General features: G+C 37.9%; 1 protein-coding gene across 6 annotated transcripts in view; it reads left to right on the forward strand.

Annotated features, from left to right (window-relative positions):
- Positions 1–8,016, forward strand: part of C4H12orf50 (chromosome 4 C12orf50 homolog) — a 33,092-nt gene extending 25,076 nt beyond the window's left edge. For 2 of the 6 annotated variants that reach the window (XM_044941857.1, XM_044941861.1), the window contains exons 10-14: positions 1,729–1,833; positions 2,082–2,285; positions 4,027–4,119; positions 7,073–7,206; positions 7,693–8,016. In XM_044941857.1, the coding sequence (XP_044797792.1) occupies positions 1,729–1,833; positions 2,082–2,285; positions 4,027–4,119; positions 7,073–7,167 (497 nt within the window). In that variant the 3' untranslated portion in view covers positions 7,168–7,206; positions 7,693–8,016. Of the gene's footprint in view, positions 1–239; positions 357–1,728; positions 1,834–2,081; positions 2,286–4,026; positions 4,120–7,072; positions 7,207–7,692 lie in introns of all 6 variants that reach the window. The other 4 variants (XM_044941862.1, XM_044941858.1, XM_044941859.1 and 1 more) reach the window with 4 other exon arrangements.
- The last annotated feature ends 2,688 nt before the right edge of the window (positions 8,017–10,704 follow it).

A 10,704-nucleotide genomic window follows, 5' to 3' on the forward strand; every position in this document is an offset into this window, starting at 1 on the left:
TAATGGCTGTATTTCAAATTTTTAATGTTTTGATACTGACAGATTTGGAGGACTCAATGTGCTAACTAGGGAATTTCAATGGTGGGTTCTAAAAATTAATATGCATATATATTTTTTAAAGAGCATAGACGGGCATATATATGCCCATCATATAATGCTTGCAAAGTGAAATACCAACAGAGATACTTCTTTTTTTTTAATTAATACTGACATTTTATTTTCTTAATTTGCTTTAAAAGATAACAAGGACAGCCCTCATCCAAAGCGTTCCCTAACTACCCGACTAGTACCTACAACGCATGTATTAAATGCTACTGAGAATATCAGTATGAAGTGCAGAGAGGACCTTTCTTCAAGTGAGACATTAGCTCTATCACTTTTTGGCCTTAGATATATTTGTCTTATCATGGATTTGTTTTGCTTATTTGAAATAGAATTTTTAAAAAGAAAGAAAAAATGATGGTTTGAAAATTAATCAGGATTAAGAATTAAAGACACAATAGTCTTCTACTAACGCTGACAATGAATTGTGATGTGGGTTCTAATAAATTAAATACTTTCCCATTAGTTTAATTTAGGTATTAAAATTGATAATATAATACTACATTCTTAGAAGATTCATTAGTATGACATTTTAAATTTAACCTGTGGTGGGATTCATTGACAGATTTTTTAAATTATCTTTCTTTTTTTTTATTTTTTATTTTTCTTGATTTCACTTCTCCTTGCCATTTAGTACTCTAAGCCTCTTCTCTTGATACAATCAAGACTCATGAATCTTCTTTCCCTCCCTCCTTCCTTCCTATTTCATTTGTTGAAACCCTGTAATATTCTTTAACCCCAGCTGGGCAACGAAGAGAACCATGATGGTTTACCTCAGAGGAGCTTAGTTCAGTGACACTTGTGAAAAATACAGTTTCCAAATTCTAGGAAGGGGAGCATGTGAGTAAGGATGGAGCATGATGTTTCGAGAGGAGACAGTGAATCAGGGCTTCACTGAAGGCTTCCTGCTTAAGCTGAAGATGGGAACTAGGGCAAAGAGAGATTTATCAGCCCACTATAGAGAGCTAATGCAGTCTACATAGTGATTTTGATATTCATTTTTACTCTGGAGAAATGTACCTTAGAAATTCTTGGAAAATTGAACCTGCCCATAAAATTTTCCATGTTAAAACAAGCAAGCAAGAAGTGAATAATTTAGTAATATTAGCATTTACAAATTTTGATTATTGAGTCTTGTTTCACCAAACTATCCATGACCCCAGCTTAGAACAATAAGGTAATATTCACTAAAAGTATTTTACACTAATCCAACTTAAGAAGTAGTAGTTTTGGCTTAAAAAGTAAAGAAAGATTTATGTTTACAATGACAATTCTAAAACTACTAAAAATAACATTATAATGAGATATATAATTATATTTGGATTGTAATTTTATGTTCTTTTAAAAGGATCCACATATTCCTTTGGACAAAAAGCATCTTTCCTCCAAAGGAATGTTATTTATTGAAAGTTTTCTCATCAATCAATTTGATGAGAAAAATCAAGATAAAATTTTTTTGGTACTTAAAAATAAATCACCCTTTGTTCTAGAAAGTGAAGTATTAGGGTGGTACATTTTTTCCCCCTTGCTTGACATGTGAATGCACAGATATGTAATTAGTGCCTACAGTAATTTTCAGATGAAAGCATTTCCTTAAAAACTGTAAAAATTTGTAACTTCTTTAAGTGAATGATGTCCATCCAGTGATGAAGCCTCATTTTAAAGGTGTGAAAAAAAGAAAATGGATATATGATGAACCAAAGAACTTTCCTGGCCCAGGGATGCAGAGAGGTAAAGTGTCTCTATATTTGGAATTCCTGAATTATAATTTGAAAATAGATTAAATAATATTTTCTAGCCAACAAACAAGGCACTATCATGCACCATGTATTTGAGATGTCAATTCCTATAAACCTAGTTCTTTTAGCTTACATTATCTTCCATCATGCTATTAAACATTTAAAGTGCAGTGCATTAATTACAGGTGTGAAACCAGCTTGCTTCATCCCTTGTTCCCTTTCCCCTTTCCTTTATTATAGCAGTACAGGCTTCAAATCCCAAAAATAAAATGAGTTACCATCGGAATAATAAAAACAAAAATTCTGAGAATGCATCCTATATCCATGTTCAGAGAGATACTGTCAGAACTGTCTCATTGAATGCACCTCCTCACGGCAGGCCTCCACACGGGTCCTACAATAAAGCTGATGTTAACAAGGAACCCAAATTCGAGCTCTGTTCAGGTAAGGTTCTACACGTACATAACTGTTGATTCATGTCTGTGATTTGCATCCCTGTGGGATGTCCTGATGGTCCAGCTAATCTTAGCTGCTCCCCACCCCCTTCTCTTTCCAGGCCATCACCACCATAACATCTTAGAAAACTAGTGAGAGGACTTTTGTCCATGTGTAGGAGTACACATGGTTTAAAGGACATTGGAGAGAATGTGTTAGGTGCAGATGGCTTGTCACTGACCCTCTCTAGAGTTTTGTCTCAGAGCACTGCACTTTGTTCCCCCTGGATGGCTTTATTTCACTCTTGAGGATTGTTTTTGAATGGTTGACATTTTCTTGTTCGACCAGCTGCATTGTTCTGTTATCACTTTTTGGCTAGTGCCTTGGTTTTTCTTTAGGCCTTCATGATTACTTTCTGAAAAGGTTAGTTTGGGGGTTAACTGCAGTATTTTTGACAACCGCTCATCTCTCCCATCCATGTCCAGATTGCTTTTAAATCATTCCATCATGTAATAGGCCAAGTCATAGTGTATGTGTCAGGAAGTACAAGGCCCTGAGGGAGGAGGGAACCAGATTTATTTTTTAATCCCTTGTGTCAGATGAATTTGGTTCTTTTAAAGCTGGGTTTTGATTTTATCAGTTTAACAAAAGGTCACTCAACTCCCTGTAATTTTGTTTGTATTTGCCTGTTTTTGCCTTTAGTCAGTGGAGTTCTGATTGTTGTGTACTTCTTGAAGCATAAGTAAAAAACTCTGTGTCTATCTTTGGTCCTTCTTTTACAATTTACATAGAAGCTAGCTTTTAAATTATTTTTCTTCTGTTTGTTTTCGAATAGAATCTGTATGGATTTATATACATGATTATTTATATTTACTACTGTTGTTGTTGTTTAGTTGCAAAGTCATGTCCAACTCTTTTTGCGACCCCATTGGAGAAGGCAATGGCACCCCACTCCAGTACTCTTGTCTGGAAAATCCCATGGACGGAGGAGCCTGGTGGGCTGCAGTCCATGGGGTTGCTGGGAGTTGGACACGACTGAGCGACTTCATTTTCACTTTTCACTCTCATGCATTGGAGAAGGAAATGGCAACCCACTCCAGTGTTCTTGCCTGGAGAATCCCAGGGACGGCGGAGCCTGGTGGGCTGCCGTCTATGGGGTCGCACAGAGTCAGACACGACTGAAGTGACTTAGCAGCAGCATGGACTGTAGCCTGCCAAGCTCCTCTGTCCATGGGATTTCCCAGGCAAGAATAAAGCCCTTTACTTCTATCATCATTTTGCTATTATTTTACTGTGAGTGGACATTTGTGAAGAATACAGTGACTACCGGACAGTTAGATACAACTGTCTAGATTTGTATTTGGGGGGCCTCAGACCTTCCTTTCCTTCTTTCCTTCTCTCCTTCCTTTCTTTAGTTCTGCAAATATTAGCAGAATTATATGTAAAATCACAGGAAAGCCAGACAATGAAATATTTTGATCACGTACATATATCATACTTTAGCTTAGCCTCGTGGGAGCAATTCTTCTTTGAGGAAATGAACAGCCAATTAAGAGATGTGTAACCACGGTCATTGATAACTTAAATGGTCTTAATAAGCTTACTTGTATCCCTGATTCCTTACCCTTGAAATGGTAAAATGAATTACTTAGAGACTAGCTTCACCTCTGAGAATAATAACTTTGAAATACACCTGGAATATAATTTTAACATTATAAAATATTTAATTCCTGTTTCCTTTTTCTCTCAGATAAATATATGTCAACATCATATAATGGTTCAGCGTGGCGAAAAAGAATTCCTTTTTCAAAAACGTATTCAAAAAATGAAAAGATATATACAGGTAAATATTTACTAGTGGTTTTAATGTATCATGTAACTCTAAAATGAATGACAAGTTTTAAGCTCAAGGAACATATTTTAGAAAATTTTCATGATATATATGAATATAATTACTTGGAGTTTAGATCTCATCTACTAGCAATTTTTTTTTTTTTTGCCTTTTATTTATATATTTGATTGGAAGATAATTGCTTTACAATGCTGTATTGGTTTAATTTTACCTTTTTTTAAATTAGGTTTTTCTTTGCTTATTTTTTTTATCAGAAATATTTTGATATATTTCTCTCCTTAGCCAGAAGCATAGTAGTTTCAGCAATTATATAATCTGTTAAGATGCATTCTTTGTTGAACTACAAAGCAATATATAAGACCATATTTTGACACAAAATATTAAAGCCCTGCTATATCCTGGCTAGTGAGTACATAATGGCTAGTGCAGGCTGACAGGGCACCTAAGTTGTAGTTTCCAGCCTGGGAGGTTCAAAGTGACTATGGTCTCTGTTTTGTGCTCTTTTCCCTGGGATGGTGTAGAGATTCTGGGGACCTCCTGAGGGTAAAGGTTTATAGCAGCTCCAACCTCGGGTTCCAGGTGTGGTTCTTTTACTAAAAAGCTTGGTGTTTTACCCCAGCTTATTCTGAGGCTTGCTCAGTAGGTTTGAAAGATCACACAGGATAAACTGGTTTCAGTTACTTCTTAGAAACATGAAACTTTCAGAAAAACTCCTAGGTAGAGAGTTCCTACCTAAATCAGTAGCCTAGAACTTTCAGAATCATCTGAAATTCATAAAACCTTATACAAGAGATTCCCAGAAAAATCAAAATACATCCAGACTAGAAACTGTACACTTCCCAAAATAAAGAGCCAGGATATTCTAAAGCAGCATTTCCCTGTAAACTCTTCACTACAACTGTGATGCAGTATGTAGACCTGTATGTATATTTATAGGTCTTCCCTGGTGGCTTAGACAGTAAAAAAAATCTGCCTGTGATGCAGGAGACCTAGGTTCGATCCCTGGGTTGGGAAGATCCCCTGAAGAAGCGAATGGCTACCCACTCCAGTATTCTTGCCTGGAAAATTCCATGGATGGAGGAGGCTGGCAGGCTGCAGTCAGTGGGGTCACAAAGAGTTGGACACGACTGAGCAACTAACACTTTCATATATATTTATACTGGAGTCAATCGCTTTTCTTTTTTTCCCGTCTCTGCATATGTTACTACAAGAGAATGCTACTGCAGTGCTATTTGTTTATATTTCATCTTAAGTTCATGTGGGCTGCACTTGATTTTGTGAGGAAAGAGGTGAAAAGTCAGTGAAAATCCTAAATAAAACTACCAATTGTTAAGCCATGTCTTTTTCTCCCATGATTTCCTTGTGGGTGGGATGTTTCCACCCCTGTCCCAGGGACAGCTCCTGTATTCCAACAGCCTTCACCTACATAGTTAAACATGAATCACCAAAGGTTTGGGAGGGAAGAGGGGTCACTTCGGAATATGAAACACGTACCATCCCTGTATGTGACAGGAATGCAAGCTAACAAAACTGCTTTATTCTTTCAATTTTGGAGAGCATGGAGGAAGGTATGTGAAACAGACAGCAAGAGAACAGAAACTTTGTGGAGCCTCATCTTCCACCACCTCCAGCTCCACCAGGGCCCAGGGGTAGAAAAGTCAATGACAGAATTTCCCTTGAATTTTTAAGAATCAGAGCATAGAAAGGACTTGCAGTGTACTTCTCAGATGCAACCTAGGGGAAAAACTTTGGAGAGAATTTCTCAATGCCCTCTGGTGATGTGGTTGCAGGGAGGGTAAGCCCGTCTAATGCTAAAGGGTTGGAGACAGAGCCTCTGGAAATTGCCAAGCTCCAAGTTTGCTTGGGAGGGCATTACATATTCCTGTGAGTTTCAAGTGAGAGTAAGTTTCTGGGAGAGAGGACTCATGGGTGTACACAGAGTCTCCTGGCTAGGACTGAAGGGATAGCATCAGAAAGATGCCTTTGTGATTGGGTTCTCTTCCAGGGGAGGACTCAGCTGGAATCACAATAGATTTCCAGGGAGTTGATTAGAAACCAGGCCATCACTCACTGATCAAACCCTTGTTACTTGAAGGATGGTCTGAGGGCCACCAGCAATGACATCACTTGGGAGCTTGTTAGAAATATGGAATCTCCATCTCAGACTTACTGAATCAGTATCTGCATTTTAACAAGATTCCCCAGGTGATTACGATACACATTAAAGTTTGAGAAACCTTAGACTATGTTATATGGGCACTGTTCCCCAGCATAGGACCCAGACCTTGTTGAAACCCAAGATTGTTGAGATGAAATTCTTTTCCTAATGGTCACACAGCAGCAGCCATTCTCCCCAGTCCCAACCCTGCATGCATGTGTGCTAAGTCACCTCAGTCATGTCTGACTCTTTGCGACCCTGTGGACTGTAGCCTACCAGGATACTGGAGTAGATTGCCATGCCTTCCTCTGGGGGGTCTTCCCAACCCAGGGATCGAACCCAAATCTCTTATGTTTCCTGCACTGACTGGGTGGGTTCTTTACCATTAGCACAATCTGGGAAGCCCAGTCCCAACCCTAGAAATTAGGATAAACAGCAGGAAGGTAACGGAGGGAAAAAAAACAAAAACAAGAACAAAACCAACCTGGGAAAGAATTTCAAATTTGAATGTGATTGAAAGATACATGTGAAATAACTGTGGAACCACTGAATTTGGACTAAGTTTATAGGCACAGGACTAGATAAATTTTCGACATCAGGCTGAATGGGAATTTAGAGTCAAGAAATTAAAAAGGCTTCTAACAAAATAAAGTTAGTTTTCTTATTTGCCTAAGGCTTGGCTGGGTAATGTGTAACCCCTAAACACTTCCCCTTTGCAGTTGTTGTTTTCCCCAGAATAGGGAGAGAAAGGTTAGTTTGTGTTTTCTTGCCTGCACTTCCTGCTAGGGCACAGTGGAGAGATTGCAGCATTTCCCAGTGGACAGATGGCCTGTGGAGAGAGGAGGCAGAAAACACGAGCTGCCACTAGTCTGTTCCTCTGAGGAATACCTGAGCGCCAAGGCCAGAGGAAGTGTAAATGGGTGAGAGGAGCCCTTTGGGAAAATGTTTTTGGACGCTCTGAGGATAATGCAAGAGGAGAGGAAAATGTGTCTGTGAGAATCGAGGAAAGGAGCTGAAGGCAATTAGAGATGTCATTGTCAGCCTTCCCTTGAGGCCACATGTCCTTTCTGATAGGGATATAGCTGGTTGACTGGAGGTGCCTGTCTGCACAGAAGGGAACGTTCATTCTCTTCATTCTGGGTGCCCCATGGTGCAGCCTTCTGTATAGTAGTATTTCTATTCCTTTCTATCCTCCCCTTCATCTAAATTCAAATCATAGCAAGCTTTGGAAAGAAATGGAATTAATTTGAATGGCGTTCTGAAAATTTATGAATTAAAACAAGCTTAGTTTTTGTTTTGTCTTAAGATTTATGGTACGTAATTAACAAAATAAATGCAAAATGTTTGTACCCTGAATAATGCTGAAAAAGAAAATAACTGAAATATGTTTTGTGTTTCATTATTAGAGCCAAGAAGAAATGGGAGCAAGTAAACCTGGAGGTTGAGAGAAGAGAAAAATGAGAAAAGAGAAAAGTGCCAGAAATCATCTGATTTACAATCAAAAATGAAAATTCAAAGAATGAGATATTCAAGTACTCCATACTATATACTGGATAGCCAAAGATGATAAAATGCAAATTCTGAAAATAAGATGCAGGAAGTACATTGTGCTCTTTCAAAACTGATAAAAATGCAAATTACAAACAGCTGCCTGTGTATTTGTATAGGTCTGGGATTCATTCGATGCATTGCCACAAACATTTAATAAAATTTAAAAGTTTGACAATTAAGATCACTCTTTAATTGTAAACTAAGTTAGATTGCACAGATTGAGGAGTAAAATTGTGCCTTTGATCTCTGTTTTGCAATATTCTTTAAGGAAGAAACCTCACATTTTCTTTCTTTACCTAGATTTTAACTGGGCCCTCTGTGATAGTTACAGATAAAATGTAAACAAATCCAGTGAAGTCCCAGGGTTACAGTATGGTGATGAGTATGAGAGGAATTCTAATAGATATACACTTTGATGTGTTATAGAAAGAGACAAAGTCTGGTTTGTCCTTCAGGGCTGTTGCTGAACAATGGCTTTTAAAGGGAAACTACAAAATCTACCTGTTGGAATGGGCTACATTCAGAACTGAAAAACAAATATTTCCTACCATGAAAACAAAAATTATATGATCATACTGGAGAAAAGGACTCATAAAAGAAAAAAAGTGAATTAACAATAGGGTATCCCAAAAGTCTGAGTGAACTTTTAAGGTTTCAGAAACTCCGGAAGTATAAATGCTTATGAATGTAAGAGAAAGACATCATTTGAAAACTTATTTCCATTTTGTTTGTGCTCGTTTAGAATTGTGAATCTTGAATAACAAAATTTTATTATTTAAAAAATTTCATCAGCAGAGTGACTGAAACAAAAACTTGAAATTAAAAATTTATTCTTCAAACTTAATACGAGAGCAATATAAATAATTAACCTTTCAAATGATATGTTTGTAAATTTGTAACATTTGTACTCCCATGTTTATAAAAGTTCAGAACTTCACTAAGACTTTGGAACCCCCTGTATTTGTATTTGCTTGTGTCTTATAGTTACTGGTAGCCTCTTGTTCAACATTTATTGGAGAAGAGAGGCAATCAGGACTCTTAGAAATATTTTATTTTTAAAACATTTTCTAAAATCACTGCAGATGGTGATTGCAGCCATGAAATTAAAAGACGCTTACTCTTTGGAAGGAAAGTTATGACCAACCTAGACAGCATATTTAAAAGCAGAAACATTACTTTGCCAACAAAGGTCCGTCTAGTCAAGGCTATGCTTTTTCCAGTGGTCATGTATGGATGTGAGAGTTGGACTATAAAGAAAGCTGAGCGCCAAAGAATTGATGCTTTTGAACTGTGGTGTTGGAGAAGACTCTTGAGAGTCCCTTGGACTGCAAGGAGATCCAACCAGTCCATCCTAAAGGAGATCAGTCCTGTGTGTTCATTGGAAGGACTGATGCTGAGGCTGAAACTCCAATACTTTGGCCACTTGATGTGAAGAGCTGACTCACTTGAAAAGACCCTGATGCTGGGAAAGATTGTGGGCAGGAGGAGAAGGGGATGACAGAGGATGAGATGGTTGGATGGCATCACCGACTCAATGGACATAGGTTTGGTTGGACTCGGGGAGTTGGTGATGGACAGGTAGGCCTGGCGTGCTGTGGTTCATGGGGTCACAAAGAGTCGGACATGACTGAGTGACTGAACTAAACTGATGCTATGATTCCAACTTGTGGAGTAATAAACCGTAGTTTCTTGCTTTTAATGGGCCTCTGTCTCCACACTTTCAAAAACTTAAGGATGTAGTCATTATGGTTTTTTTTACACATAGATATAAATAAAAACTGGGTCAGCAAAATATCCTGGTAAGACAGACTTGAGAGGGAGATAAGAAAAGAGCTGAGTTGAAAAGCTGTCTGTTAATCGATGGAGGAAGAAATGCTTATAGACTCTTAAGTGTACAAGTAGTGCTTTTAAGCTTAAATTCCATTATGCCCCTGGTTGGGCAGTTGCTTTTTTGGAACATAAAAGAAGTTTGATGAATTTTACTGGTGTTCAATGAGTCTATTCATTTCAAAATGCAATAATAATAATAATTAAAATAGCATTTATTGGAAATGTAGTATATTAGTTTGCTGGGGCCACTATAATAAAGTACCCACAAACTGAGTGGCTCAAACAACAGAAATTTATTGTCTCACAAATCTGAAGGCCAGAAGTCTGAAAACAAGGTGTGGGTTGGTTCCTTCTGAAGGATCTATTCCAGGAGTCTCTTCTTGGCTTACAGATCACTATCTTTCTCGTTGTGTCTCTTTATATCAAAATCCCTTTATATGTGTTTATGCATTCATATCTGTTCTTTTATAAGGATACAGTCATGTTGGATTAGGGCCTATCTAAATGACCTCATTTCAACTGTGTAGACCTTATATCCAAGTAGGTCACATTCTGAGGTGGTGGGGTGTTAGATCTTGCAAAACATATGAATTTGGGATGACATAAAGGTGGCTCTGGGACCCTTCCAGGGGGGATGAGTAGTTCTTAGGTGACAAATCCATTCAAAGACTCCAATCTCCCTAAACCTTTGAATCCCTTCCTCTACAGTAAATCAAGGCAGGTCTGGCATTTCTAGCTTACTCATTCTGGACTACTTTTTAGTCCATATTTAAACCAACCAACAAACCAAACTATTAGAACCCTTTCTAATGCCCTGAGCCGCAACCAAGTGCAAAATCTCTGCTTAGTGGGAGAGATTCAACAAATTAGGCTTGATCTAAATTTTTGTTCTTTCCATGATTATTCTGTATCTTTAATATTCATTCCCACATGAATTCCCTCAGTTTTTGCCTGTATAAATTAGAAAACTCAAGTAGTTACTGTAACGTGTAGCATACATCCTCATGTGCCACACACTGTACTTTAGGAGCCTGTTG

The sequence above is a fragment of the Bubalus bubalis genome, chromosome 4, assembly GCF_019923935.1.
Source record: "Bubalus bubalis isolate 160015118507 breed Murrah chromosome 4, NDDB_SH_1, whole genome shotgun sequence".
In the NCBI taxonomy this organism is placed as follows: domain Eukaryota; kingdom Metazoa; phylum Chordata; class Mammalia; order Artiodactyla; family Bovidae; genus Bubalus; species Bubalus bubalis.